The sequence below is a fragment of the Rhinolophus sinicus genome, linkage group LG06, assembly GCF_036562045.2.
Source record: "Rhinolophus sinicus isolate RSC01 linkage group LG06, ASM3656204v1, whole genome shotgun sequence".
NCBI classification, from domain to species: domain Eukaryota; kingdom Metazoa; phylum Chordata; class Mammalia; order Chiroptera; family Rhinolophidae; genus Rhinolophus; species Rhinolophus sinicus.
This window is the reverse complement of record NC_133756.1, coordinates 154865653-154878277: the sequence shown is the minus strand read 5'-3', so window position 1 is coordinate 154878277 and position 12625 is coordinate 154865653. Positions and strand designations below refer to the sequence as shown.

Here is a 12625-nt window from a genome sequence, read left to right as displayed (position 1 = left end):
CCTTGGACTTTTCTAAACACAAAACAAAACAATATAAAACAAGAAAAAAAAGGGCTAAAAATGCCCTCTTTTTTTCAAATGAATGTATGATCACTGCAATGATACCATGTGGTGGAATATCCTCGGGCTGCAATGGTAGTCAAGTAAAATGAATGAGTTACTTTCTTTAGAATGCAGCTCTTTTTGCTGAGTAATGAAGGTAGTAGAAAGAATGGTGCCCAGCACTGCCTGGCAAGGTCACTCCCAAGAGAGATGAAGATAATGCAGGAGAGATGCTAAAGCCATTCCTCACTTCATCGTGAAAAGTCCCTGAGCCATCTTCAAAGAACTTTTAATTGGCAGAATTGATTGCTTAATCTCAATTTTTAAAAAAGCCATAGGGAAAAGGAATCAACCTTATAAACACAAGCAACACTTTCCCTCACTTATTCGTTTTGAAGGCTCATGGGTTTTCCTACTTCTTTACAGGTAGGGCTGTCTATTGTGTGTGTTACGAGCTAGCCATAGTGTTAATATTTATACTTGGAATCCAATTTCCCATTTGATAAAAATAAGTGTGTGTTAGAAATTCTTAAACTACTCCATAGAAAGGATTAGGGTTGATTATATGAGAAGCACCAATGCTCCTACTTGAGAATTTTTATTTCTCCTTAATATTAACTAAAGGGGAGATAGAAATGAAAAATTTCCTGTGATGGTCTTCTATGCCTCACACATGGTGAGATAGTTACATATAATAGCTTTCAAAATCCTCAAAGAAAACCCCTGCAACAACATTTTCAAGCTGAGAACACTGAGGCTCATAGAAGTTAAATTTTCTATAATTGTAGAGCTAATATGCACTGCAGTTGTAATTTTTCAAATCAAATCTGCCTAGTTCCAAAACCCAGGGTTGATTTTGTGAGATGCATGCCAGTATTCAGGATACCAGAAATGTTTGGGCACAAAATAATTTAAAAAATTTTAGAAAGCAAAAAGATGCCTTGGTAGACCATTATTAAGGAAGAAGGCGTGTAAGACTAGGGTGTGAACACATAGAAGGATACAACATGCTGTTTCAGTCTTCTCTGGTAGAAGATGATATATATACATACACACACTTTTTTTTAAATTAAAGTTTATTGGGGTGGCAATGATTAGCAAAGTTACATAGATTTTCGGTGTACAATTCTGTAATGCATCATCTATATATCACATTGTGTGTTCATCACCCAGAGTCAGTTCTTTTTCCATCACCATATATTGGATCCCCTTTACCCTCATCTACCACCCCTCTCCCCCCTTACCCTCTGATAACCACTAAACTATTGTCTGTGTCTATGAGTTTTTGTTTCTTCATTTGTTTGTCTGTGGTATATATACACAATGGATTACTATTCTGCCATAAGAAAAGATGAAATGGTATCATTTGTGACAACATGGATGGACAACAAGATTATTATGCTGAGCATAATTAAGTCAGATGGAAAAAGATATTGAGACATCCCACCATCCAATCAACATGACAATACACGCACACACACTGGAGCAAAAGATGAGCTGCTCAGAATAATATCGAGAGGAAAACATGAAGTTCTTCAGGTCATTCCAGGAAAGAAGAGATAGAGTTGAGAAATAGGAAGGAGCAAAGAAATAAGAGAAGCCAGGTATGTGTTATGAGCTGGGAATTAAGTACTCTAAAGTAGCCTACGGAAAAATCCTCTGTGGTTAGGGCACAAGAAGGGAATTTAAAGAATAAATATACCCACTGTTTAAATTTAATTTTTAAATTTGTTTTTGCAATGAATACAATCTTTCACCTGCATTCTATAGAATTGCTGTGTGTGTGTGTGTGTGTGTGTGTGTGTGTGTGTATTGTGGATTTCTAGATGGCATGGAAAGGATGGATAGGACGTTCAACTCAGTTTTAAAAGGTCTCAAATTGCTAACATTGAGGTTATCTAAGCATTATCATCACGATTTCTAAGTCATGGCTGGGTTCTTGAGCATAAGCTCTGGGGGATTAATTAAATTCTAACTAATAATTATTACTTTACTCTCTCTCCTCTTATGTTTTTATTGTCACAAATTATCACTACTTATACTGTGAGTAGATTTCTGAGTTGCAGTAGCAAGTTGTCTTCTTCTTCTCTCTTTCTTTTTTTGTTGTTATCTTCTTTACCCTTAATGTCATGTTTAAGTGTGTAGTGCCCTATTCTGTGTAGGAGTTGGCATTTCCTGCTTCTGTCTGTCTGTTAGTAATCTTGCTCATGGTTTAAAAGTAACCAAGGAACAAGACAAACAAATAAAAAAGCGAAACTCATAGACACAGACAGTAGTTTAGTGGTACCAGAGGGTAAGGGGGGAGGGTGGGTTGATAGAGGAGGGTAAAAGGGGTCAAATATTTGGTGATGGAAGGAGAACTGACTTTGGGGTGAACACACAATGCAATATATAGATGATGGATTATAAAAATGTACACTTGAAACCTATATAATTTTACTAACCAATGTTACCCCAATAAATTTAATAAATAAAGAAATAATTATTACTTGATATAGTTTTATAGTATATAGCAGTTAGCCTTAGAATATCTTGAGTATTATCCCTAGAGGTCTGTATTCATTGGATAATGATTTCAATTCCTGCAAGAGCAAAACAAAATAATAGTCAAACAAGTTAGAAGTTCAATTCTCATTTACAAACAATTCTGAGTTGCTCTGTCAGTTCAGTGCTGCCATGATTTTAGGAGTTTCAACTTATTCCCTCTTATTTTTCTGCCATCTCATTCATATAATCCAGGATGGCTCAGCACTGCGTCCATATTACAGTGGGAGGCAGAAAAGTGGAAGGGGAGGGCAAGCCTGTGGCATAAAGCGATATATAAAATTATACACATTATACGAGGTTGCACCCTTTCTTGTCACCTTCTTTTGTTGAGAACTTCCTCTTTGGTTGTAGCAAATCTAGTTTGAGAATGAACAAAGAAAAGGGACTTTCATGGTTATTTTGTTTTATTTATTTATTTAGTTTTTAATGCTGTCTCATAAAGATAAACTCTGGATCCAAGATGCAAACACTAGCGTGGATTATGGGGAGGTACCACCTCTAGCCAAGGCTCTGTCAAACCCCAATGTGTGGCTTGGTGCTTACTTTGCTCTTCAATCTATTTCCTACCTATATAGGACGTGCTGGACCAAGTCATTTCTAAGGTCTAATTCAGGTGGGAGAGACTGAAAAGTTAGCTGCTCCACACTTTATTGAATTGACTGGAAAAATGTTAGATGACTTTTTGGAAGTTTTTCTGTACATTACATTGATTCCCATTCATGATAAAATATTTACAATTGTTCAGCCTTCAATGATTTCTCTTTTCTTCAGTTTCCCCCCAAAATAGCATCTAGTCAGTCTAAAATAGGAAGTACTGACTTTTTTATATTTGACTAAAAATGAATTAAGATATACCTTTTAATTTGTCACTTAGTGCCCTTTTACAAAGAACCTAAGGGATTTTATCTGGCATGGCCTGGAGGATGTACCCATTATAAGAAAAACAGTTTCTGGTACAAGGCCCTCAACTTCTAATTCAGTTGTCTTTTAAATTCATTTAGATAAGTGGTGAGTATTCGTTTACTTATTGCCACTGAGTGGCAAAATCTGGGATAAAAAAATTGATGTAGGGTTAATTAAATAAAATGTAGAGAACAAAGTAGAAACGGAGATGTGTAAGAAATGTAGTAACATAAACCAAAAAGATAAATAGACAAAGAGAAATAAGAGGACAATTACAAAAAAAAAAAAGAAAGACTTGGAGCTGACTAGTGACTGAGAGCCAGTTTGAATGTGTCTGCTAACATTTAATTAGATCCTGTTTTAATTAAACCACTATTTCTAGTGTCTCTGGGGACAAAAACAGTCACAGAAAAGGAAAGACAAAAATGCAGAGAAAAAGACCAAAGTGTTATCCTAAGAAACTATGAATGTATTTATGCTATTAAACAACAATTCTGTACTGATCCAGAGCTCTCATTTCCCATTGAAGGAAATTATGAGAAGAAACTTCACTTCAGTGACTGAGTTCATCCTGCTAGGATTGACCAATCACCTGGAATTGCAGATTCTCCTCTTCTTGCTGTTTCTGGCCATTTACGTGACCACAGTGGCAGGGAACGTGGGCATGCTTGTACTCATCCAGGTCAATGCCCGGCTTCACACGCCCATGTACTTTTTCCTGAGCCACTTATCCTTCGTGGATCTGTGCTTCTCCTCCAATGTGACCCCAAAGATGCTGGAGAATTTCTTATCAGAGAAGAAAACCATTTCCTATCCTGCTTGTTTGGTGCAGTGTTATTTTTTTATTGCCTTGGTCCACGTGGAGATCTACATCCTGGCGGTGATGGCCTTTGATCGGTACATGGCCATCTGCAACCCTCTGCTTTATGGCAGCAAAATGTCCAAGAGTGTGTGCACATCCCTCATCACGGGGCCTTACGTGTATGGCATGCTCACGGGGCTGATGGAGACCATGTGGACCTACAGCCTAGCCTTCTGTGGCCCCAATGAAATTAATCACTTCTACTGTGCGGACCCACCATTGATTAAGCTGGCCTGTTCTGACACCTACAACAAAGAAATGTCAATGTTTGTTGTGGCTGGATGTAACTTTTCCTTTTCTCTCCTCATCATCCTGATTTCCTACCCTTACATTTTCCCGTCTATCCTGAGGATTCGTTCTGCAGAAGGCAGGCGCAAAGCTTTCTCTACCTGTGGCTGTCATCTGACAGCTGTCACCATATTCTACTCAACTCTTTTCTTCATGTATCTTAGACCCCCTTCAAAGGACTCTGTGGAACAGGGAAAAATGGTTGCTGTATTTTATACCACAATAATTCCCATGTTGAACCCCCTGATTTATAGTTTTAGAAATAAAGATGTGAAAGAAGCATTAATGAGAGAACTGTTAAGGAAAAAAGTATTTCCATAAAATACGTCACTATTCTTTTAGTCCCCACACATATGTATTCTAGATCTCTTTCCTAAGTTACAGGACAGAATTGATGGTGACATGAGAAATGTGGTATACCAATGGAAAACATTGCATTTTTAAAAAAGCTTTAAAGATTTTTAAAAAAATCCAAACCCCAAAAGTAAAAGTTTCATTTTAAAAGTTTACACATTTGTACTTGTCATTTGTTTTGTTCATCAGTTGTTTTCATTTCTTTGCCTTTTGTGCACATGACAGCATTATGCTTCTTCCCTTTGGGGTTTAAGTAGAAATGTTGGCTATTTCTGGACAATGAGTTAGGTTAGAATTTGTATGGGTTGTTTCTCAGCTGAGCATTTGGTTGTTGGTGAGAGAACCCATTAGTGTTTTTTTTCGTGTTTGTTTTTTTCTTACCATGGTGACCAGCAAGATTTAAGATTCATCATGTAAGCATCAGTTCATGAATGAGGAGACATGGAATACAGCCTTCTTCCAACTCACAAAAGAAATGTAGAATGGATGAAAAATGCCCTTTGGCTTTATAAGCTAGTACAATATGTTGAATTGCTTTTTCCATCGTAAGAAGTAGACTCTTCTGACTGACAAAATATTAACTATACAGAATTCAAACATGTGGATGCATATAATATAGAAATTAAAAACCACAACCATAAAAAAATCATATTTGACATTTTGTTTTATGTTCTTCTAGTCTTTTCTCTGCTTTTACATATATGCATGTGTTTAGTTAAAATTACTTACAATAATTATTTAAAATTATTAATGTAGAGCATGTATATTGTTTTAAATGTCAACTAATATTACAAAACATATAAACTCCTGTGTCACTTCTCTCCCGCCCCATCTCCCCATAGATAACCCCTTTTTTGGTATCTCCTTTGGCACTTAACTCATTTTAAATTATATGCTTATATGTGTAGTTATTGATTTTTCAATCATGGACATGATTGATTGGCATCTTTTTATTAAAGATAAAGTATGAAAATTCTCCCACCAATCCCTGCATCTCTACCCAAGAACCACCACTTTTTCCTTCCCATCTTCATAATATGGTCACATTTGAATTTTTCCTTAAATTGATATTTGTTGTTAAAATTACTATGAATATAGTATTAGTAATATATGAGTAATACTATGAGTAACACAATGAGCATTACTAATAGGAATTATTAACACTATGAGTAATATTATGAATGCAATTTTCTTGCACAATTATTTGATTTCCATAGAGTTCATAGTTTCCTTTTTCTTTTTGTACCCACTTTTCCCCAACCTTTCACAGAACTATAAAGCACAGTTTATAGAGACAAACCAATCAATGCTTTATAATTTGCGTGCTTTCTCCCTAGGGCCCCTCTGTGCTCCCGTTGGAGTCTGCACTGGTTGCTGTCTCCATCTGCTGCACAGGTGTTATTTGGTTTAAAGTGTTCCTTCATTCAACTTATGTTGATTACTGGACAACATATTACAAAATGGAGATGCAGCAAGAAACAAGACAGAAGATGTCCTTTGTTGCATTTTAGGAGATGGGGAGTTAGACAGCAAGGCACCAAAACAGATAAAATATTTCAGGCTTTGGTAAGTCCTGTGGAGAAAGTATAACGAGGTAAAATGGAAGCCAGTGACTTGGCAGCGTCAGAAGTGAGGCTCGTACTAATGTGTCAGTTTCCATGGATGGGAAAGGACTCTTGGAGAAGGAGACATTTAAACTGAAGCCTGCATAATCAGAAAAAGCCAAAGATAAACAAAATCTTGGGGAACTGTGACCAGGAGAATCAACATTTCCGGGATGTAACCTGGCCTGTTGGAATAGTGGAAAGAAAGACCCTGTGGCTGGAACTTAGTAAGTGCGAGGAGAAATAGGACATGTTGATGCCAGAAGAGTGTCTCCGTTAGTTTTGGAAGGGACTGCAGATTCCCATAGTTGACAAGGCAAACAGACTGCAATAATTTGCTTTCACCTCCATGTTTCAGTTGCTATCGCCTGCTATGTTTTCTGAAAGAGTAAGAATGTGTCACTCCTTCCTCCTTCTGCCTCTGTCTTTGTCTATGGCCAATTAGAGATTTTTCTCTGTGATACTCCCTTATCCCATCCTAACATGTAATTGTGGAAAAACAATAGCTTATTACTTTGGTTTAGTGAAATCATATCCAAGCTCTTTATCGTAAATAGCCTGCTACAAACCCATTGAAGGGAATTCTTTCTGACTAGGAATTTGAGATGATGATTTTATTGGCACCAGACAGGAATGATCATGCACTAAATGTCCATTTTCATTAAATAGAGACATAAACGTAAATGTTGAATCACAGTGAAAAGATTGAAGGGAACTAGTTCTGAGCAATCTTTGCGACAGTGCATCTTCCTTGATAGCCATTCACAATTACAGGTTACATTTGGGAAACAACTTAGAGACAGAAGGGTCTCTACTGCTGCTCAGGCTGGGAAAATGTTTGGTGGGAATCATCATAAAGCAGGCATTTACCGAGACCGAGAAAGGTTCAGTCCCGGAAAAGAATACAGTCTCTTCATGCTCTTTATACCACTGAACTCACCAAGAAAACATGGCTGTGAACTTAGGGTGGAAATTCGTAAGTTCCTTTAGATATGGTGAATAACAACTTTGTGTGCTGCTTTTTTATAACCAACCATCTCAAGATTCATGCCACCTGTTGAAATATTCCCTTCAATTTCTTATCTACTGAAAAAAATCTCTTCACATTGAAACAGAATGATGGATGGGATAAGGGTTGGTTATGGAGTTATTCAGACCTGAGTCTAAGTATTAGTTTTATTATTTATTTCTTAGTTGGGTAAGCTTAGAGTAGTTACCTCTCAGGATCAGTTTATTCAACTGCAAAATATAGTCAGCAGCACCCATCTAGTGGGATTATTGTGAATATCAAATTATTTGTAAATTACCTTTTCCTCAATTACATTTCGAGGCAAGTGTGCTCTGAGTTCAGTTTTAGACTCATTTTTAGGAAAATATTCCCAACATGGGAGGCATGATGGAAACAATAAATTAAATATATTGTTTAGTCATTCATATATTTAAAATATACTTGTTAATTATTACCTATGTCAGGCACTGTTGTGATTGGTAGTTATGAGTCTCTTTTACCTGCTGCATCCCATGTATTTTTTGTTGTGAAATTAATCATTTATACCAAGTATTATTTACTTATACATTTTAAGTATCCCATCAGTGTGAAAGATCCTTTAGAGTAAAGATATATTTTTCATATTTGTAATCTGAAGGTTAACCAGCCTTGATCTTTGCACTAAGTAGTACATATTTTATGTGAATTTGTTAAAGGATGAACAATGTAGGAAATATGTTAGAGATTTTGAAGTGAAGAAGACAATTGCCTGAATTCAGTTTCATGAGGAGTTGTGTCCCCAGAACATTTTATATTTGGCCTTTCTATTGTCTAAAGTATTGCCCTAATACTCATAGCGGACAATTGTTTTGAACATCAGTGAAGTATAAAATATGGATTTTAAAAAAACCCCAAAAATGTGATTTGAGAGTATTGTGCTTCTAACTAATGTTTCTCCCTGTGAGGATGTTCGCCATTGGGATTCCATTTTTTAATTGCTTCTTCTTGAAACAGTTGGGAAATCTCCTGAGATAAATGCTGATGTCAATAACTGGGGCATAAATTCTACAGCACTGGCCAAAATTTGACCTTTTGTGTCATTAAGAAGACATTTTCACAGGTGGAAGTGGAAATGTGTTTGTATATTAGTTTTCAATATCTTGTAATTTATTCTCTGCAGCAAATTGCATACTTTTTAGATATTGATGTATTGAAATAAGCAGTTTTACAGGAAATTTGCACAGACAATGCATTATTCATGAGAGAAAATCTATAGGGTGCTCACTCAGCTCTGTCTTTTTCTTTATATTATCAGTGTTTTTGAGTCATTCTGGTAGAATTTCATACTATAGATCTCCTGAAGATGTTTCACTAAAATTAATTTCAAATAGTATTCCTTTTGTGTTGTCCATTTCCTTAATGTCTTGGTGTTTACTGTCACCAATTTCCATAAGAAAAAGACAAATTGAAAATTTAGCCTAAGTAGTTTATTAATGATTTAAATTTTTTCTGTTGCTCAAATAGACTATATCTTGTGACTATTAAACATATGGAGAAATTAGCTTCAGTGTATGTAGCTAAAGGGTTTAGACTAGAAGATCTCTGAGTCCTTTATGGTTCTTGTTTATAAGATTCTGGGTTCTTTTCCAATATTCTGTTTCTGCCTAGGACCTGTTTTTTCACAAGCCATGCTTTATACTCCAGGGACTCTGTTTTTCCGAATTTTTTTTTTCAACCAAGATAGTTGAATATGAGTTAGCCTGATGATACTCAAAGAACTAAATTGGGTCAAGGACATTACAACACTTAGTTGAAGAGAAGGATTCTCATCTCTGTTTGGTCAGGTCACATACGTCATCATCAAAGTTGCTGACCGTATCTGAATGTTTGCTGTGAGTGTTTCTTGATTCTTAGCAGCAGTCTGGCAGATCTCCCACAGGCTATATCTTTATATTAGTTGTCTCTATTTGCCACGGTCGCACAATTCTAGGATTAAAATATGGTTAGTGACAACGGTTTCCACTAAAAAATGACATGTGCCTATGGCTAGTGAGATCTCAGCAGAAATACAGAGCTCCTTAGATTCTAAGTCAGTACTATCATCTAGATCTTGAACTGGAGAAGTTAGTTGCTCATGAGCAGAGAGTTAGAAGAGGAACTCTTAGCTTCCTTCTTGCCCGTTGAATCACACAGTGTCTAGGCAGCATCCTAGACTTTGGGCCAAAATTTCATCTTATTTTTAACAGGGCACTGATACCTTGGCTGCCTGTCTTTCTTTTCAATCTTCCATTGCTCATCTTTGTTAGAATGTCTGGTCTGTCCTTATTATCTATACCTCAAAAACAAACAAACAAACAAAAACAACTCTAGTTCAAGTTCTATTTTATTCATATTTGTTTTTCCAGTAGCCTATAGTACAATTACTGGTGCAGAATAAGGAGGCAATAATGTTAGATATTGAATTTTAACACTTTTGGCAACAGTTATTTTCTTTCTCCAAGCAGTCCATTCAAGTGAGAGGAATTGATGAACTTTCCTGGGGAAGTAATGTTACAGATGAAGGACACTAAGTGGGGAACTGTAAAATTTGATTCATCTCCTGGTTATTCCATTTCTGAGTTGTAAGCCAGGGTCACAGTGTTAAATTTTGTAAACCTGATGACTCACCTAACTGAACCTCTATCTTGCCCACCATCTTACTTCTAGCGTCCAATAACATGTCTGGAACTTGAAAGATACCCATTAATTACTTGTTATTAGTATGTATGCACAAATGAATGAATGACTTACAAGGTTTTATAAAGTGACTTAAGGTGTTTCTGAACTATAAAATGTAGTGTTAATAAGATGGGTACAATTATTGAAAGACCTCATAGTATTTAATAGCTAAGAAGATGAGATTTGAAATGAGAATATCCAAGAAACCATCTGTGTACCTGAACTGTAAAATGGAATGATATAGTATCTATTTCATAGGGTTGTTGTTGGAATTAAAGATGATACCTGGAAAGTCCTTTAATATCGTGTATGGACTATAAGAACCCAGCAAATGTTGTTGCATAGTTAAACTTTCAAGCAGCAAATTAACCAGATCTATTAGTTTCATTTATCTTCTTAGGTCAGGTGAAAAATGTGCTACTTACACTAATATCCTGAGTCTGTTCCGAAGGTATGAGAAGTTTTACACAGCCTCGGACAAGTTCTTTGATAATGACATTTGCTAATGCCAAAATCGTGGAAAAAGAATATTTAAATATAAGCTCCATTTTATGCAATTGTTAGTTTATGAACATTTGTTTATAAATTTGTATTTGGTGAGACGTATAATACATCAGTGAATCACCCACCTGGGAAATGTGAAATGAAGTTCTGGCAGCTGAGTCACTTCGTCTCTCTGCAATTCAGTTTCTTGGTGTTCAGAATGAAGTTCACCTGTGTTACCTTCAAAGTCCTTTCTCACTTTCTATGTATCTTGTGTTCATATGAAAGAATGCAGACAGGAATTCTAAGCATTTCTCAATTTATGTTATAATTTCCTCTCTGACATATAGGTTATCTCGATTTTTAAAAATTTCTCAAAGTATAGGGAGATTTAAATTTATAATTTTGTCTTTAGACTTCAACTTAATTGTACAGTGTGATTACAAATACAACCGGAATGAAACTCATTTGTTGAAAAACTCGTATACTTCCTTCATGGTATATTCATTCATATCTACTTATGGAAATGCTACTGAGATAGCATAACTAAGGCCTTTTGGATCTTTTTACAGTATTTAACCTGATACAATATTCAGTGATTAAAAGAATCCTTTTATATCTTTCCTTCGATAGTCAAACCAATGCTTCACATACGAGACAAAGAAATGTCCAGAGGAAACTACACTGAAGTGACAGAATTTATTCTCTTGGGCCTGACAAGCCGTCCAGAGTTGCAAGTTGCTTTCTTTGTGTTGTTCCTTGGGGTCTACATAGTCACTGTGATAGGAAACGTGGGCATGATTGTTTTGATAAAAATTGATTCTCGACTTCACACTCCCATGTACTTTTTTCTCTTAAGTTTGTCTGTTCTAGATCTATGTTTCTCCACAAATGTCACTCCCAAAATGCTAGAAAATTTCCTATCGGAGAAGAAGACCATCTCATATGCAGGGTGTTTAGTACAGTGCTACATCGTCATTGCAGTGGTCCTCACAGAGCACTGCATGTTGGCCGTCATGGCATATGACCGCTACGTGGCTATCTGTAATCCGTTGCTCTACAGTAGCAAGATGTCCAAGAGTGTCTGTGTCCGCCTGGTCATTATCCCGTATGTCTATGGCTTCCTCCTCAGTGTGATGGAAACCTTGAGGACCTACAACCTCTCTTTCTGTGATGCTAATGAAATTAATCATTTCTACTGTGCTGATCCACCTCTTATCAAACTGGCGTGCTCTGACACGTACAGCAAAGAGTTATCGATGTACATAGTAGCTGGCTACAGCAACGTGCAGTCCCTCCTGATCATTCTCACGTCCTACGTGTCCATCTTTGTCGCTATCCTCAGAAGCCGTTCTGCAGAAGGCAGAAAAAAAGCTTTTTCCACATGTGGCTCCCACCTGACAGTGGTCTCAGTTTTCTATGGGACCCTCCTCTGCATGCACTTGAGACGTCCCACAGAGGAGTCTGTGGAGCAGGGCAAAATGGTGGGCGTGTTTTACACCACAGTGATCCCCATGCTGAACCCCATGATCTATGGCCTGAGGAACAAGGATGTGAAAGGAGCATTGAGGAGAGCAATAGAGAAACAAAAATTGCAGAAATGAAAGTGTTAAACTGTCATTAAAAACATTCCCAGATATAGTAAGATATGATGTTATTGGGTTAGACATCTCTTTTTAAGTTAGTTTTGCACACTACGTTTTTAACTTCCCGTGTTGGGTAGCTGACTAGGTAAAAATGCCTGAAAGCAGTGTTTGAAAACGGGAAGAATAGGAGGTAACATTTATGTGATTCATTCACATTCCCATAACTGCTAGTCTCATTTCCTACCAAAAA

General features: G+C 36.6%; 2 protein-coding genes across 2 annotated transcripts; both read left to right on the top strand.

Moving 5' to 3' along the window:
- The first annotated feature begins 4027 nt into the window (after positions 1-4027).
- LOC109435477 (olfactory receptor 5M8) lies at positions 4028-4963 on the top strand. The gene has a single exon (XM_019713413.2). It carries the CDS (start codon positions 4028-4030, stop codon positions 4961-4963), a length of 936 nt encoding a protein of 311 aa, XP_019568972.2.
- A 6491-nt stretch (positions 4964-11454) lies between these two features.
- Positions 11455-12393, top strand: LOC109435482 (olfactory receptor 5M5). The gene has a single exon (XM_019713419.2). It carries the CDS (start codon positions 11455-11457, stop codon positions 12391-12393), a length of 939 nt encoding a protein of 312 aa, XP_019568978.2.
- The last annotated feature ends 232 nt before the right edge of the window (positions 12394-12625 follow it).